Source organism: Gorilla gorilla, chromosome 12 (genome assembly GCF_029281585.2).
Source record: "Gorilla gorilla gorilla isolate KB3781 chromosome 12, NHGRI_mGorGor1-v2.1_pri, whole genome shotgun sequence".
Taxonomy (NCBI): domain Eukaryota; kingdom Metazoa; phylum Chordata; class Mammalia; order Primates; family Hominidae; genus Gorilla; species Gorilla gorilla.
Genome location: NC_073236.2, coordinates 43,218,925 through 43,237,198, shown reverse-complemented (window position 1 = coordinate 43,237,198; position 18,274 = coordinate 43,218,925). Strand labels below are relative to the sequence as shown.

The window sequence follows — 18,274 nt, the reverse complement described above, 5'->3', positions numbered from 1 at the left end:
GCCCACAGTGATACAAGAGATGTGTGGACTGTGGGACCTCATGCTCTCCCATCCTGCTTGCATGCAGCAGGCATTCAGGCATTTCTGGCCCAGGAAGCCCACCACCCTGTACTGCAGCAGGGAGGTGGGCCAGTTCTGTTCCCACTGAGGACCCACCAACAACAATGATGCAAGCTTGTTTACAGAGTATTTTTAGTTATTGTACACCACAAAACTTAAGAATGTGAGCATAGGTTAATATTTATCTTCAGGGAAAAGAGTTTCCTTTAGAAGGTTTTAGAATTAGGAACTGCTGCATGCATATTCACTCAGGAATGCGTGTGTGTGCAGTCATAAAGGTAGGCTGAGAGAAACATTGCGGAGCTGAGCGCAGATGGCCCCAGGGAATGATGCCGAGATAATACAGCCCTGGGCAGGAAAAGGCACTTTGTGGAAGGCACTCTGTCTTCTGTTTCTTAGGACAAAACCTGGATCTCTGCATGCCCCAACCCGAATGGGATGGGGAGCACTTTCAGGTGTCCACTCTACACCAGCCTGAAGGGAAAAGGCAGCATCTGGCAGGAGCCAAGGCAAAGTGGTTCCCAGGGGATATAGCAGACCAGGTCGTCCTGAGAGAATGCGGCCTTCACCTTGCGAGGTGGGATCCGATAGAGCCGGGTGTGGGGGAACAGGCTGCGCCTGCAGAAGGTCTCCAAGTCTTGCATGGATGCTTAGTCCAGTAACATGTGTATAATATCCACATTTAGAGGGACAGTTTCAAGTGTCACGTGTCAATGAATCAGTCTTAAACTGTAGCTATTGCATTTTTGTGCCATAAATATTAACTGTAGGAAAAATGGAATTCTGCAGTGCCTTGGACCCATGTGCATGTCTTAGCCAGCTTTTCCATGTCTGTGCAGGCATGCTGATGTGCTCTTTCCTCCATCTGGGGACTTAATGACCAGAGCACTGGCTGTGGTGACATCTAGTGGCTTTGCTTTCCTGTTGACCTTGGAGATTTCTCTCTCAGTTTTTCTTGAAGGTCAGTCCCAAAAGGCAAATTTTCTAGAAATCGTATTTCTCTTCCCTCTCTTGTCACTGATAACTTGCCACCCCTCTGTGTGTAATGCCTCCTCCCTGGGCAGGGCAGCCACCATGTAAAAAGCAACTATCTTCCCAGAGAGAGGCCAAGGATCTCCTCCCCTCTCCCTGGCGCCTGCTCCTCCAGGTCTCTTGTCCCAGCCAGACAGTGACTCTTGGGTCATGGAAAACATTCTGCAGCTTTTCCCCAAACGAGCACTCCTCTATGAGGTGGCTCTCCTGCACAGGGGGACAGAGATAACTTCTGAAAAGGTGTTTTTTACCTACTACGTAACAATCAAAACTTACTTTTTTTTCTTTTGGAGACAGTTTCACTCTTGTTGCCCAGGCTGGAGTGCAATGGTGCGATCTTGGCTCACTGCAACCTCCACCCTCCACCTCCCGGGTTCAAGATTCTCCTGCCTCAGCCTCCTGAGTAGCTGGGATTACAAGCATGCACCACCACGCCTGGCTAATTTTTGTATTTTTAGTAGAGATGGGGTTTAACCATGTTGGCCAGGCTGGTCTCGAACTCATGACCTCAGGTGATCCACCCGCCTCGGCCTCCCAAAGTGCTGGGATTACAGGCGTGAGCCACCTCGCCTGGCCAAAACTTACTTTTTTATTCTTTTAATTATGGTAAAATACACAGAACATCACACTTACCTTCTTAACCACTGTTAAGTGTACTATTCAGTAGTAAGTGCATTCAGATGGCTGTGCAACCAATCCCCAGAGCTTTTGCTTCTTGCAAATCTGAAATACTACCCCCATCAAGCCCATTTACGCCTAGTATTCCATTAGTGGAATGCTAAGCATGTGGGAGTTATGTATATCTTACTGCTCAAGATCATCGCCAAGGTCTGATTGCAGAAATTCAAAAAATTGCAACCTCAGGCATGAATGGGTTACAGAACCCAATGGGTTACAGAACACATTCTCACTCCCATTCCCCTCTCATCCCAGCCCCTGGCAACCACTCTTCTACTTTCTGTCTCCATGAATGTGACTTCCCTAAGTATCTCACATGTGTGAGATCATGCAGTATTTGTCCTTTTGTGACCGATTTGTCATTTCACTTAGCGTCATGTCCTCAAGATTCATCCATGCTGTAGCATGAGTCAGAATTCCTTTCCTTTCTAAGGCTGAATAAAATTCCATTGTATGCACAGACCACATTTTGTTTACCCCTTCACCTGTTGATAGACATCTGGCTTGCTCCCACCTTTTGGCTATGGTGAATAATTCTTCAATGAACGTGGATGTACAAATATATCTTCGAGACCTTACTTTTAATTCTTTTGGGTATATATCCAAAAGTACAATTGCTGAATCGTATGGTAATTCTACTTTTAATATCAGCCATGGTGTTTTCCACACAAAATTTATTCTTAATGCATTTCTTCCACAATCAGCATTCTAACAGTGATAATGTGAATAAAATCTCCATCTCTTCTTAAATTAGGCTGATTACTGTTTTGGGTGGATAGGGCTTCTAATGATTTGTTCAATTTTATTCAAAGTCTAAACAAAGGCAATACTGAGCCACATTCATTTAGGTACAAAATACGTTCTAGAAAGTTGCCAGAGTTTGGTCGTTTCTGGATTTTTTTTAACGGACGCACACACACATCTCCTCAAGGCTATCTGTTTTGAAAGCAAAGAGTAACACAGACCCGACCAGGATTTTGCCTGGGCTGGTTCAGTGGAAATAACTTTCGCATCAGGAGGACTTGAGCTCGAAGCTTGGCTTAGCTCCGTGCCAGGTATGTGACTGGGCAAGTTACGGAACTTCTCTGACCTTCAGTAATAACATTTACCTTGCAGGGCTGTGCCGTGCCTGGAGCTCACAGATGGGGTAATGATGGTCATCACTAGTGTTTCAGATGTCTTTTTGAAGCCAGGGCGTGTGCATGGAAAGAGTGGAGACCATGCCTGTTCCTGAACGATGATGATGTCCATGTGGATTGTGGGCTTTGCTGTTTCTCACGAGTTCGCATGTGTAGACATCAACTCAAATCAAAGCAGTTTTTCCTCTATTTCACTTATCAAAATAACCAATAAAGCACAGGTGATGTTCCCCTCAGATTTCTGAAAATACTTTAAGCTAAAAATACAAAAGACAGGTTAGCCCTCTGCCCCCAACTCCCAGTGCATACCCAGTTTGGGTTCTCAAGGATGGAGAGGGCTTGGGCATTTCAGCAACCTGCCCCCGAGTCCCCCTGAGAGGCAGTGCCTACCCCAGGGGACCCACAATACCCAGAGGTGCTGGGCTCAGGTGAGAACGAATTCCGCAGAAACAAGGGTGTTTAGTCCAGCTTTGAGAGCACTCTATGCTCCTCTCACCTTCATTCCTTTTGTTTTGAGACGGAGTCTCCTTCTGTCACCCAGGCTGTGCAACCTCCACCTCCCAGGTTCAAGCGATTCTCCTGCCTCAGCTTCCCAAGTAGCTGGGACTAAAGGCATGCACCACCACGCCCGGCTAATGTTTGTATTTTTAGTAGAGATAGGGTTTCGCCATGTTGGCCAGGCTTGTCTTGAACTCCTGACCTCAGGCGATCCGCCCGCCTCTGCCTCTTAAAGAGCTGGGATTACGGGCGTGAGCCACTGTGCCTGACCTCTCCTTCATTCTTTATCGTTTTGCGTCAGCAATAATCCTATTCCCAGATGTTCTAGGAAGCAAACTTCCAACAGGGATAGCACAAGAGGTCACCCCTCACAAAGGCCATAGTCATGACTGTCTTCAAAGTGTCTCAGCGTTCACATTTTTAAAATTCCTTGAACTAAAACAAAATGCGCAAAGAGATCACTAAATCAAATAACTTTAGTTTGGTTCCAGGTTCCGGGAAAACACACGTACACGCACACATGTGCACGCGTGCACACACACACACACACACACAGATACTTCAGCAAAAGAGAACTGTTTGTTCTAGTTTTGGTTCCGAGTTAGCTGGTGTTTTAGGACTTTCTAATCAAGGCCAAGATCCATGTCTTCACATCCTACATTCAGCATAACTCCAGCTTCGACTTCGGTTTCAGTAACAGAGACATCGTGGGCAGGCTCTTCTTCAGGGCCATCGTGTGAACAGCCCTCCTGCGCCCTGTTCAGGATACCTACCAACTGGAAGCCTGCCCAGGAAACTGCAGAGCCTAATATTCTGTTTCTGCCTCATGTATAAATGGATGATGATTTGGGGTTAGAGCTGGGAACACAAAGACAGCAATAGAAACATATCCTTTCTAAGATAAAGCTGGGCATAAAGAGATTGTTATTTTAATTTTGTATTGGCACTTTAAAAATGCCGTATGTCATTTTTAAAAGGCAAATATGGAGGGTTCTCTTATTCCTCAGGCAAGATGAAGCCAAGTGTGGAGTCTAGTTTTCTGCGGGGCTCCTTTCTCTCCCTCATCTTTTACTCAAAAGCACACGTCTGTCTTCTCAGGGTCTCTCCCATGTGTGCTCAGTTTTTGTCTCACTTCTCCCACCCTCACCCGCCTCCATTCCCACATCCTTACCCGTCCCCCAGTCTGAGCACTTCACTCTCCTGTTGAACAGCAGCTGTCCACTGCCTTCAGGATCAACGGAATCTCTACACAGACATAAAAGGCAAAAAGGCAGCCATATGTTCCAGTCCAGCCAGGCCGGGGTGCCCTCCCACCTCGCCCCTGGCCTGTGGTCCCTCCAATCTGACATGCCCCCCGTCCCCAGATCTTCTGTGTCTGTGCTCTTTCTCTGCCTGAAATTCCCTTCCTCCCCCAGCTCACAGCCACCCACAGAGGTAGCACCCACACACACAGTCTCTCCTGACCGTCTCCCACCAAACAGTCCTTGGGCTTCCCGTGAACACCCCGACACCCAGAGCCTCTCTGCCATGCCGGTGACCACAGTGATCTGAGTTGGGCAGGGCTCCCTCAGCCAAGGACGTCCTGCAGTCTGTTTCTCTGTCGCCGGATGTGGTGTGAGACGAATTGACAGGTGTTCATGTTTTCTGTTTCTCTTTCTTGCAGGCAATACATAAGGGAAATCCCTTTGTTTTTTAGAAGCATCTCTCACACACAGACATGTGCATACATGCACATCTGTCTAACCTGTTGCTCTAAAATGCAGCAAGAGAAAAGCAGCCTAGTCTTAATTGATTTCAGCAGTTAGGTGGTCCTGGGGCATGAATGTGGGTGCGCCAGGGTGCCTCGGCCCAACTTCTTTCCTTGTTTGCCCTGCAGATTCGCAAGGGGCCCCTATGCTGTGGGTCCAAGCCCTCCTGTCCTGCCTCTGACTGTCTTGTGTGGTCTGGCCCCACAGGACTTGTCTTACAAGGACCGGCACTGGCATGAAGCCTGTTTCCACTGCTCGCAGTGCAGAAACTCACTGGTGGACAAGCCCTTTGCTGCCAAGGAGGACCAGCTGCTCTGTACAGACTGCTATTCCAACGAGTACTCATCCAAGTGCCAGGAATGCAAGAAGACCATCATGCCAGGTCAGGAGGCACTCCTTTCTCATGCGTGAGCCAGTCTAGCTTCAAGCCTTGTGCACGTTCCTCTGACCCCCTGTTCACATTGACTTGGTTCCAGACACTCGTGTTGACTTTCCAGTTTGACCTTGAACTACAGAGGAGTATTTAGAGTACTTACGAAGCAGGGACATACAGGTTCTATCATGGGCAGTAACGGGATCTTTTTGCTGTGCACGTGGGGCAGTGTTATGCAGTCAAATTGTTAGAGTAAGTAAATGGTGGGTATCCCCCTTAAAAATACATCTCCTGCATCAGCCCCCACTTTCCCACCACCATAGATAGTTTCTCTTTTCTTCCCTTCTACCTGCTGAATTTGTACTCATTCAGTTATTTCACCAAGTGTGCATGGTGCCCTTGCTTGCCAGGCACTGGGCTCGAGCTGAGCATTCGTAGGGTGTGAGCCGAGGTGCACCTGGTCCTCTGCCCTTGCAGAGTTGGTGTTCTAGACGGACAGTCAAAAAGGGCACAGCCGCAACTGGGCCAGGTGCCGAGGATGGCAATAAAGGTGCCTTGTGTGTTGATGGGACTGTGTCCCTCATGGTTTTTGTGTGTGTGTAGGTGGGGGGAGTTATTTGTTTTGTTTTGTTTTTTATGTAGGAGAGCAGAATCTTTTATTTTAAAAAGCAAAGTGGACAAAAATATATGGAATTTCAAAATACAGAAAGAAGCTGGGTGCGGTGGCTCATGCCTGTAATTCCAGTACTTTGGGAGGCTGAGGTGGGTGGATCACTTGAGGTCAGGAGTTTGAAATCAGCCTGGCCAACATGGTTCAGTGGTGCAATCTTGACTCACTGCAACCTCTGCCTCCCAGGTTCAAGAGATTCTTCTGCCTTAGCCTCCTAAGTAGCCGAGACTACAGGCGTGCACCACCACACCTGGCTAATTTTTGTATTTTTAGTAGAGATTGGGTTTCATCATGTTGGTTTGCTTTGTTTTTGATAATAAAGAAATACTGAAGAGACTGACATATAGGAAATAGTTTAGAAAGATATGTAGGATGCCAGGTGTGGTGGCTCACCCCTGTAATCCCAGCACTTTGCAAGGCTAAGGAGGGCGGATCACGAGGTCAGGAGTTTGATACCAGCCGGGCTAACATGGTAAAACCCCGTCTCTACTAAAAATACAAAAAATTAGCCGGGCATAGTGGCGGGCGTCTGTAGTCCCAGCTACTCGGGAGGCTGAGGCAGGAGAATGGCCTGAACCCGGGAGGTGGAGCTTGCAGTGAGCTGAGATCACGCCACTGCACTCCAGCCTGGGTGACAGAGCGAGACTCCATCTCAAAAAAAAAGAAAGTTATGTAGGATAAGGAATAATCATTTTTTAAAAAGGCAAGGAGGTAATTTGACCTTTGGTAAGATGGTTTCTTACTGCTACTACATTTCTCTGGTTAATATAACTTTAAAACAACTGTGACACACTATGACAGGGAAGAAAAATGCCCAGGCTGACACAGTCCCAGCCCTGTTGGCAGCTCTAAGGGAAAACAGCTGGAAGGGCTGCATGGTGACTTTAGATGGGGCAGCTCCAGGCAGGAAGGCCTCTTCTAAGATCATGTGGATCCTGCAGAGGCTGGAAACTCGGGCCCCAGTGCTGTGCGACAGTGCAAATGAGAGCTGAAGCCCGTAGAAAGCCAGGCTGACCTGTGTCCTGCCCCACAGGGAGTCACTGCAGAGACACAACACTCAGTAACAATAAGAACCACGACATTAATTGAAAAACAAATTAAACCCTTACTAGTTTCCTGAACAAGGGCCCAAGGAAGCTTCCACTGGGGACTCTAGGGGCTGTTTAAAGACTTTAACTGTTAGCACCAACCATGACATAAAAAGTACGCATATTTCCCGGATTTTGAATTTTTCACCTGTCTTGACTTTCTGTGTTAGTCAGGTTCTCCAGAGAAACAGAATCAATCAAAGAAATGTATACACATAGGTACATACATATGGAGAGAGAGAGAGAGAGAAAGATATATTTCAAGGGATTGGCTCATGAGATTGTGGAGGCGGTAAGTCTGGAATCTATAGAACAGGGCAGCAGGCTGGAGGCTCAGGGAAGAGATGATACTGCGGTTCCAAATGGGAGCATTTGAATTCCGTAGGGCAGCAGGCTGGAAGCTCAGGCAGGGTGTGTCTATTGCAGTCTTGAGAAGAATTAGTTGCCCTTAGGGAAACCTTAATCTTTGCTCCTAAGGCCTACTACCGATTAGATGAAGCCCGGCCCTGATACGTGGGTAACGTGCTGCACTCGAAGCTTACTGACTTAGATGTTAGTCACATCTAAAAAACGCCTTCACGGCAACAAGTAAACCTGTTTTTTGACCAAACAACTGGGTACCAGAGCCCAGCCACGCTGACACATAAAATTAACCATCACACCTTCCCTTTCTCATGGTGTTTACTGGGGAGGGAAAGAAAAGAAAAACATGATCAGATAAGAAGTAAAAACCTAATGTTCAGTGAGAGGTAACCCATACTGAATATCTGAGAATTAACTGGCCGGCAGCCTCTTCTACTAAGGAATGAGGGAAGCAAGAATTCAGGCTCTGTGGTAAGAAATGCTGTGTAGTAATAATAACAACACAGCTACAGCTTCCAGCCCCTGAGCACACACACAGGGGTCAGACACTGCTGCTTTACAGAATCCCATTGAATCTTCAGTGTTCCCTGGGTTGGATGGCTTCATCCCCATTTTACAGGTGCCTCTGCCAGAAGAAACAGACTGGGCACCAAAGGCAGGGCGTCTAGAAGAATCCTGGTGTATGCAAAACAAACCAGCACCGACAAAACACTGAGTCAAAGCACTTGCTTGCCTGGGTTTGATTTTTAAAAGTGTTAGAACCCATTCAAGACGAATATGGGTTACAGCGTCAGTGCACAGCTTTTGCGGTGAATTTACATTTAGAGGACAAGTGAAAAATTCACCCACCAGCTCCACACCCCCCACACAAGTCAGTTTCCTGATGACCAGTCAGGAAACTGGAATACCATCAGTAACCCCAGTGCTGGGGTTTACCAGCTCTCGCGCCCCTATTAGCAGACATTGCTTACAGATGCACCACAGCCTCTAAGTAGACTCAAGTAGCGATTCTGTCTCCAACCCTGCAACCAAATTTCTGGCTCCTCATTTGACTTTTTTTTTTTGAGCCAGGATCTCGCTCTTTCGCTCAGGCGGGAGAGTAGTGGTACGATCACTGCTCACTGCAGCCTTGACCTCTCGGGCTCAAATGATCCTCCCACCTCAGCCTCCTACGTGTCTGGGACCTCAGGCACACACCACCACACCCGGCTAACTTTTTTTTGGGGGGGGTAGAGACAGGGACTCCCTATGTTGCCCAGGCTGGTCGCCAACTCCTGGGCTCAAGAGATCTCCCGCCTTAGCCTCCCAAAGTGCTGGGATTACAAGGCTGAGGCACCGCAGCCAGCCTCATTTGACTATTTGAATCAGATTAAGACATCCCTTCTTCAAGACTGCGCTTCTGCCTGTGGGAGACTTGGTTCAGTGTGCGATTCAGTTAGGAGAAGGAACGCTCCTGCCACCTGCCGGTATTGCTGCATATGACCATGCAGGCTTGCGGCCACTGCTGTCGCCATGCCTCAGAGGTGCACGCGCCATGTCCCTGAGGCTCCAGGTGCCCTGTGCATTCCCTGCACGTAGAGTTGCCCTCGAACTGGTGTTGATCTGATCAGACTTATTTCAGAACTCGACAAGAATGCCATGAGAGTCATAATTGCCCCATATTCATTGGCAAAATCCTTTGGCTTCTGGGCTGCTTAATCACAATGAAGGTCAGAGATCCAAAGAGCAAGTGACAAAAGTATGCATGGGGGTTGAAGAAAATCTTTGTGAATTCAAAGTCCTTCCACTATTTTTACTTGAATTTCAATTGCTTCATGTAATGTTTATTTTAGGATTCATCACCCCACAATTGAATTCCATAGATTGTACAGCTTAGTTTTGAATTATAAGATCGCTGCGTGTCACCATCCCAAATTCCCTCTCACACATTGCCCCCCAACACACACCCTGCTTATTTTATATAATCTCAAATGCCTGGTCTTGGAAGTACAGGAAGCTGAGAAAATGATCCTAAATAACAATCGTGATAATTCTCAGCACATTCCTAATTACTGGAGGACAGACATTTCATGACCAACTTTCTAGCCAGCTAAAATACAACCCCTAGCTTTGTCCTTGGGACCATAAGATTTTGGGGCTGAGAGCTATGGACTAGTCTATATATAGACTCCTATAAGCCACCTGTGTTACTGCAGCTGCTTCCACCTGGTCTGGAGCGGGGCAGTCCCCCTGTCGGCTTGATTCCCCATCATTCCCTGATCCCCAGTTGAAGTCACATGTATGTGACCCTCATGCCACAGTCCCCAGGGATTGGCAACATTTTTCCTTCAAAAACCAGATAAATATTTGGGGCTTTGTGGACCATACAGTCTCTGTCACAACTACTCAACTATTACAAGTACACAACAACTGCACAACTGCACACAGCTGCACACTACTCGGCCGTCTAGCTTGAAAGCGGATGTAAACAATGGAAGTAAATTAATGGCGTGGCTGTGTTCCAATAAAACTTCATTTGAAAAGCAGGCAGCAGTCTGGATTTGGTCTTACACAGTGGCCAGGCCCCTCAGCTAGTCCTGGCACTTACAACACTTTCCTCTTTCTTTGTCCCTGATACTTATTTCCCCAGATTGTTCTTTACATTTGCTTTATATGAAGGGTACTTGTTTACATGCCTATCTGGAATCATCTGTTACTATAAATAGATACACTTCTTTCTGGCAAACAAAAATGAAAAAATGTCAGTCAACAAACACCGAGCATTTGCAGTGAGTCCAGCTTGGTGGTGGCAGGGGTGACCCATAAGTGTTTCAGTTCTCTAGAGCTCCTCAGTTCACTTGGAGAAATGGTAGAAATGTATCAAATGCTAATAGTTATTCAAAAGACAATGGATGGCGTAGGTTTAAGCAATTACTAAATGGGATGTACAAGTAACACATGAAGATTTCAGCCAGGCATGGTGGTGTGCACCTGTAGTTCCAGCTACTCAGGTTGAGGCAGGAGTTTCCCTGGAGCCCAGATGTTCAAGGCTGCAGTGAGCCAGGATCGCACCACTGCACTCCAGCCTGGGTGACAGAGTGAGACCCTGTCTTGAAAACAAAAAAAAACTACATGTAGGTTTTAATTATAGCACTTAGTACAGTGCATAAAACTACCTGGATACATCACAACTTGGTTCAACAGGCAATATGTAAAGTGAGTGTTGTAGAGGCTGCTCACTGAATCAGGTTCGAGGTTCCAGGTTCATTCACACTCCAGCCATTTCCATCCTGCTGCGAACCAGATGGGGTGTTCATTATCAGGTGTGCAGTAGGTGAATACAGTCCCTAGACTCCAAAAGTCATGCTCCATGGGAATTCATCGGAGCTATGCCACACTTCTCTTTATACTTTGCATTGCTGAGACAGACTTAACTTTTTTTAGATTTAACATTCCTAACCACGACATTCAATAAATAAATGTTAAGTACCTAAAATGTACACGTGTTGTTCTAGGAGCTGGGTGTATAGCAGTGAACCAAAAGACAAAGTCCACGCCCTGCACAAAATAGGAATTACCTCCATTTAGAGGCGAGCCTTCAAGAGCTGAAGTGGCTTGCTCTGGTCATAAAACTAGAGGGCAGCAAGCTCTGAAGGCGGATTGCTGGGACTCCACACCCCTCTAACCATAACTCTGCTGTGTTCCTCTTGACCCTGATGACAGGTACCCGCAAGATGGAGTACAAGGGCAGCAGCTGGCATGAGACCTGCTTCATCTGCCACCGCTGCCAGCAGCCAATTGGAACCAAGAGTTTCATCCCCAAAGACAATCAGAATTTCTGTGTGCCCTGCTATGAGAAACAACATGCCATGCAGTGTGTTCAGTGCAAAAAGGTATCTCAGATGCCCCCTTGGCCCTTGCACGTTCTGGCCGATTTGCCTCCATGGTCCATGTCTGTCAGTTCTCTTTCCAAAACCAAGGATACCTGTGATACTTAAGTGGCGTGGGAGCTGTGCCTGTCCTGCCTTACATTCTGAGCATTTATCCGTCGGGTCTGGGTGTCCATCCTTCTTTCAAAGACATCAACATTGTTGAGCTCTGTGATCAAATCGTTTAACCCTGCCTTCTTCTAGACCATTTCTAAATATGTTCTTATGTTGATAACCTGAGGTTAGAGGGAAGGGGAGCCACCATCCCAAAGTCTTGTTCAGCTTCTCTCCATGAATAAAACAAGAAAACAACTGCAAACTTGAGAGGGAGAGAAAGATGGAAGGAAGAGGGGGGAGAGGAAGGGAGGAGAGAGAGACGGATGTGAGAAGAAAAGTAAAGGAGAAAAGTCTGCCCCCATGGATATGGGACAGATCATTTATTAAATGTATCTACTCTGGCCGGGCATGGAGGCTCATGCCTGTAATCCCAGCACTGTGGGAGGCCAAGGCTGGTGGATCACCTGTGGGAGGCCAAGGCTGGTGGATTACCTTAGGTCAGGAGTTCAAGACTAGCCTGGGCAACATGATGAAACTCCATCTCTACTAAAAATACACAACTTAGCTGGGCGTGGTGGCACACGCCTGTAGTCCCAGCTACTCGGGAGACTGAGGCAGGAGAATCACTTGAACCCGAGAGGTGGAGGTTGCAGTGAGCCAAGATCCCACCACTGCACTCCAGCCTGGGCGACAGAGCGAGACTCCATCTCAAAAAATTTAAAAAATAAAAATAAATAAACTTATCTACTCGATAATGTGCTATTCCAGTCATGGCTCTGTTAGGGTTAAAGAAAGAAAGGGAACTGCATATCTGTAGGAAGCCATCTCTCTGCCCAGTTGCCCCCCGACCTGCACCCTTCAGGGTGTAGCTTAGTTTTCTGCTGTGCCCTCTGACTCTTAGACACACGCAACTCTTATTATGCTGTAGCTTCCAGCGTCTCTGTCCTGTTAGGATTTGCATCAGCCTGTTGAGTGGCACCCTCCCACTGCTCACTCGCCCTGGGCAGTGCCAGCTGTGGAACTCATCACAGGTTCTGTTTGCTCTCATCCTCTTATTGACTCTGCTCACCCAGCTTCTGCTGTTTTGCCCTTGGGGCCTCTACCCTTGCGTCTGGGCCATGGAGAAACATGCTGCTACCTGTACCTGGCTGGCCTGGGCAAGAATATCCCCACCTTGCCCGTACCTTTTCTAAGTGCTGAGTATTCTTACCAATTTCCATTCAGTCTTTCTCTCATTTCTTTTTTTTTTTTTGAGACAGAATCTCACACTGTCGCCCGGGCTGGAGTGCAGTGGCTCGATCTTGGCTCACTGCAACCTCCGCCTCTTGGGTTCGAGCAATTTCTCCTGCCTCAGCCTCCCAAGTAGCTGAGATTACAGGCGTGCGTCACCATGCCCAGCCGGTTTTTTTGTATTTTTAGTACAGATGGGGTTTCAACATGTTGGCCAGGCTGATCTCGGAACTCCTGACCTCAGGTGATCGACCTGCCTCCACCTCCCAAAGTGCTGGGATTACAGGTGTGAGCCACCACGCCTGGCCCCATTTGTTCTTTACTGTCATTTTAAATTTTATTTCTCTTTATTTCCTCTCCTTTTATGCTTCTGTTTTTTTCTTTTTTTGAGACAGTTTCACTCTGCCACCTGGGCTGTAGTACAGTGGCACGATCTCAACTCACTGCAATCTCTGGCGGGTTCAAGCGATTCTCCTGCCTCAGCCTCCTGAGCAGCTGGGATTACAGGCAGGTGCCACCACCAAACCCACCTAATTTTTTTTTTTTTTTTTTTTTTTGTAGTAGAGACGGTGTCTCACTTTGTTGGCCAGCCTGGTCACAAACTCCTGTTTTTTTCTTTATTCTTAGATTGAGCGCTCATTCCTGCTTTTATTTTAGGAAACCTCTTCCCTGTTCTCTCCCCTTTTTATTTTTGGTTTGTTTTTCTCATCAAGACCTAACGGAAGGTCATCTGAGTTGCTCTTCCTCTGTCATCTTTCCAATGTGTGCTTTATTCATTTGCAGAAATGAAAGCAACACATCCTTCTGGGATGCATGCTTTTTGTGTGCATGTTCATTAAATACACAAAAACATTCATGCCAGAAGCATCCATTCCTCGACATGAACTTGGCCCTCTCAGGCACTGGGGATCTGATGCTGGACAAGATGCAGACACTTAACTGTAGTCTAGGTGGAAGTACACTCCAGTGTCAAACCCGTCAGTAGTTACTGAGCAGTGTGCTATGGAGGAGAAGAGCAGAGTGTGGAATGGAGGGACCTCAACTAATCTGAGGAGTTGGGGGCCAGGGTGGTGTTTAGGGAAGGAGTCTCTGAGAAAGTCATGCTATGCTCAGAGGCATTGAGTTAGCTGATGTGGATGGGAAGCATGGAATCCGGAGCAAGGGAGGACTGAGGATGCATGTTGCAGGCAGAGGAGATGTCTTACACACACAGGCTACTGCATTCACATGGATACGTTGCAACCAGGCGTGTTTGGTGTTCATTCTCTTGTGCAGTGGGGTGGGTTATAGTAAGATGCTTCATGATTTATGGCTTAATGAAAAGAATACAAGATAGAAGGGAGTCCGGAATTCTAGTTCCTGCTTCGTCATTAACCAGCTATGAATTCTTTGGCAAGTCACTTTTTAATTTCTCTGAGTCTCAGTTTACTCATCCATAAAATTAAGATAATATCTTTCCTACTTCACAAGCTTTATGTAAAGACCAAAGGAGTTACTGGATGATACTGAAATGTTCAAAAAATAAAAAGCAAAAAAGTGTGATTGTGAGGTGCTTGCACTCCATCTTCCACAGCCTTCGTTTGCCAAGCTGAGGCCACCTACACTCCTCTCTGATAGCTTACTCAGCTCCACCAAGCACTCATTTTTAAATAGAATGTGAGATGCAACATTTGGAGAAAAATATCAGGTAAAATTGAGGTACTGATGGCCAGTTCCACCTCATGTGGCTTTGCAGCTTCACCTCACAGATGTTCTAAGACCACAAGACAGGTGAGAATGAAGGCATCCAGCTTATTTTTCCCAAAACTTCCAAGATGCCCATCTCTTCTTGTGGCATCAGCAGGTGCTAGTCCCGGCTGTCCTTGAAGCTTCTTCCTTCTTTCACCGTAAGTGGCTGGAGAGACAGGCTCGTGAATGGCACTGGAGAGGTTACCACTTGCCAGGGTTTTTGTTTTGTTTTGTTTTGTTTTGTTTTTGAGACAAAGTCTCACTCTGTTGCCCAGGCTGGTGTGCAGTGGCATGATCTTGGCTCACTGCAACCTCTGTTTCCAGGGTTCAAGCAATTCTCCTGCCTTAGCCTCCTGAGTAGCTGGGAATACAGGTGCACCACCACACTCAGCTAATTTTTTGTATTTTTAGTAGAGATGGGGTTTCGCCATGTTGGCCAGGCTGGGTCTCGAACTCCTGACCTCAAGTGATCCACCTGCCTCGGCCTCCCAAAGTCCTGAGATTACAGGTGTGAGCCACCAGCCCTGCCAGGCTTCTAAGTAAGGACTCCTCATCAACTTGCCCATTTAACCTCATCACCCTCACTTCCTGGATGAGAAAACTGAAGTGCAGAGATCTTTATTATGACCTGCTCCCAGCCACAGGGCTGGTAAGGAGTAGGGTTAGGATTCAAAGCCAGGTCTCCTTGATGCTGTATTGAATCCCGACCCCTCCACTGTGCTGCTTCCCTGCTCAGAAAGGCGGCAACACCACTGAGGCACCCTATGCCTTAGATCCCCAGCATCCCTGGGAAGGGCTGAGGGCAACCCCAAGCTCCAGTTTCACTAACGGGAAAGCCAGGGCCTATGACACTGGAATGAAAGCGTGTGGCGAGGGTGACGAGTGACGGTGAAGTTTGTAAAGCAGCTTCTTGGTGACTTAACAAACTGGACGTTTCTGGATGAGGATCTTGCATCGTCCAGTGGCAGTAGCTGAGACTGAAGATGTCTGCCAAGCACAGAGGCCACACTAACTCTCCCCCTCATCCCTGCAGCCCATCACCACGGGAGGGGTCACTTACCGGGAGCAGCCCTGGCACAAGGAGTGCTTCGTGTGCACCGCCTGCAGGAAGCAGCTGTCTGGGCAGCGCTTCACGGCTCGCGATGACTTTGCCTACTGCCTGAACTGCTTCTGTGACTTGTATGCCAAGAAGTGTGCTGGGTGCACCAACCCCATCAGCGGTGAGTGTCCCGGGGTTCCCACTTCCAAGGGCGATTGGAAGCTTGAACAAGGCCTAGCATTTTAGCATGTGACCCTGTCTATATCCCTAAACTCCCCAGACCTCCCTAAGGCTCTGAACACAGCAGACTTTTCTGCCTATCTGCTTTCCTCTCCTTGGTGCCCTGGCTATGCTTCAGCAAGTAATGATTCCTTCCTCTGCAGCCCACCTGATCACAACCATATGGCCAGTGCTCCGGTTTAGTTTCTGCTTTGGGTTGGATTATCTCTAAACCTGCAGTCTGTGAGCCTGTGACATCACAAAAGCACAATAAAAACTGGCCTTTTCAGGCTTAGCAGCTGTGCTGTGTTCTTAGAAGTGTCCCCTAGCATCTTAGTGGGACGGTTGTACTCCAAAACATCTTAATGGGAAACTTCTACCACAAGGCCATAGCTATATGAGGGCAGAGGGTACATTCTAAGGAGTTTTCCATATTGTATTCCCCCAAAGAATTCAGCTAAGTGAGAGCCCAAAATCTGGCTGGCTGGCAGACCAGGCTTCTGGACTAGACTATTAAGCAGGCTGGAGAAATTCAGTGTGGAGAACAGATGACTTCACACTAAAGTCCTTTAAATGGTCACCACATATCGCTACACAAATGAGTGACTGGGTGGGGAGAGAAAAGTGTGTGTTCTGTAATAACACAGGAGAAGTTTTATGATGTGGGATTTGCAATCCTGTTGCATTCAGTTGACTGGTTCGTTCCTATCAGAGGAAGGTGACAGACACTTGGAGTACCTGGTGGCCTGGCTTTCCTGTGTGGCTTTTCAGTGTAACTACAGAAACACATCTATACACCCCCTGTGTACTTGTCCTTGACTTTCTTTTCCCTTAGGCCTAGAACCAAGTTCACCTAACTCAGCTAACTCACCTTCCCAGGTCGCTAAAACAGTACTCTCATGTGTAATGCAGAGCTCATTACATTTCCATGTGAAATTAAAATATGAAGAAAAGCGCAGTATTTACACTTTACCTATGTTAAAATATCTCTTTCTGGTCATTTATATACCAGATTTCCCTTGGAATCATTTAGGGGGAAAACGTAATCTTTTGCCAGAACATATTCATCTTTAATGCTGTTTTCAGCAGTAACTTCTGTTGAGGTAAATGTTTATAACATTAAGCTTTATAAAGTGATACAATCTATATAAAAGCACTTTTAAATGTAAAACATTAGATATGAATGTGAATTGTGGTTATTGTGGCACTGAGAAAAAACACTAGGTAAAAACCAACTGTATTATAATCAGGGACCAATGTACCTTAAATATTTGATTCCATTCTATCTGTCTGCAGCTTTCTCAGGATCTTCCCACTGCAACAATATCCCTCTCCCCTCATTCCCACCCACATCGCACTTTATCTGTGAGGCCTTTCCTGGCCATCCCAGGGAGGATTAACCTTTTCCTCTTCTACGTTCCCCTCAGTGCTTCAATCATTAAGTCATAAAAATTTGAGCACCAGGCAACGTGAGGCACCTAGTGAAGACATAAGAGAAATCTGCTCCCTCTTCTCATGGAGTTTCATTTTGTGGGAAAACACATAACAAATACACAGTTAGCATTCTTTGATAGCACTTATCCCATCATTTTGGAACCAGTTTATATATCTCTTCTGATATTCACGAGATCCTCCAGGCTGTGCATAGAATCTGATTTATATATGGATTCCCAACACCCAGTCACTAGAAATTCACACTATCCATATTACACAGTCCAGACTTTGAAATGGATCAAACCAGAATTCCTTCTTCAGTCCCAGTTGTCTGATTCTAACTTTCTTCATCCAGTATTATTTTCTCTCTGTTAACAGGACTTGGTGGCACAAAATACATCTCCTTTGAGGAACGGCAGTGGCATAACGACTGCTTTAACTGTAAGAAGTGCTCCCTCTCACTGGTGGGGCGTGGCTTCCTCACAGAGAGGGACGATATCCTGTGCCCCGACTGTGGGAAAGACATCTGAAGTCAACACAGAGAAGTTGCTGCTTGTGATCTCACACACAGATTTTTATGTTTTCTTTCTCACCCAGGCAATCTTGCCTTCTGGTTTCTTCCAGCCACATTGAGACTTTCTTCTAGTGCTTTTCAGTGATACTCACGTTTGCTTAAACCCTTTAGTGCTTTGTGATAGTTCAGTCCCAGGGAAAGAGAAAACTCGCCCTAGGCCCTAGGTGGGAAGATGGTTTGAAATTTTTGTAATCGAGTAAGGCACACCCAAATGTAAAAATCCTTTTGAATGATGCCTTTATAAATCTTTCTCTCACTGTCTATTTAAGTGCAATTAACATATGTCACGAACTTGAAAGTTTTCTAAACTTAATAAGGTAATGACCAGTTGGTATTTACAGCTCTGTAACCTCCTGTTGCGTCAAGTCTAAACCAAGATTATGTGACTTGCAATAAAGTTATTCAGAACAGAATCTTTTGCCAGGCACAGTGTGTG

General features: G+C 46.7%; 1 protein-coding gene and 1 long non-coding RNA gene across 2 annotated transcripts in view; one reads left to right on the top strand and one right to left on the bottom strand.

The window, feature by feature from the left end:
* The window catches only part of FHL2 (four and a half LIM domains 2), a 38,680-nt gene extending 20,429 nt beyond the window's left edge, over positions 1-18,251 (top strand). The window contains 4 exon segments of the mRNA XM_004031546.5: positions 5,363-5,537; positions 11,352-11,521; positions 15,606-15,792; positions 17,643-18,251. Of these exon segments, the coding sequence (XP_004031594.3) occupies positions 5,363-5,537; positions 11,352-11,521; positions 15,606-15,792; positions 17,643-17,794 (684 nt within the window). The 3' untranslated portion in view covers positions 17,795-18,251.
* On the bottom strand, positions 176-3,690 carry LOC129531853 (uncharacterized). The gene is made up of 2 exons (XR_008677292.2): positions 3,406-3,690; positions 176-3,166 (listed from the first exon to the last, which is right to left on the bottom strand). It is a non-coding gene; the product is annotated as an uncharacterized lncRNA (long non-coding RNA).
* Positions 18,252-18,274: the final 23 nt, after the last annotated feature.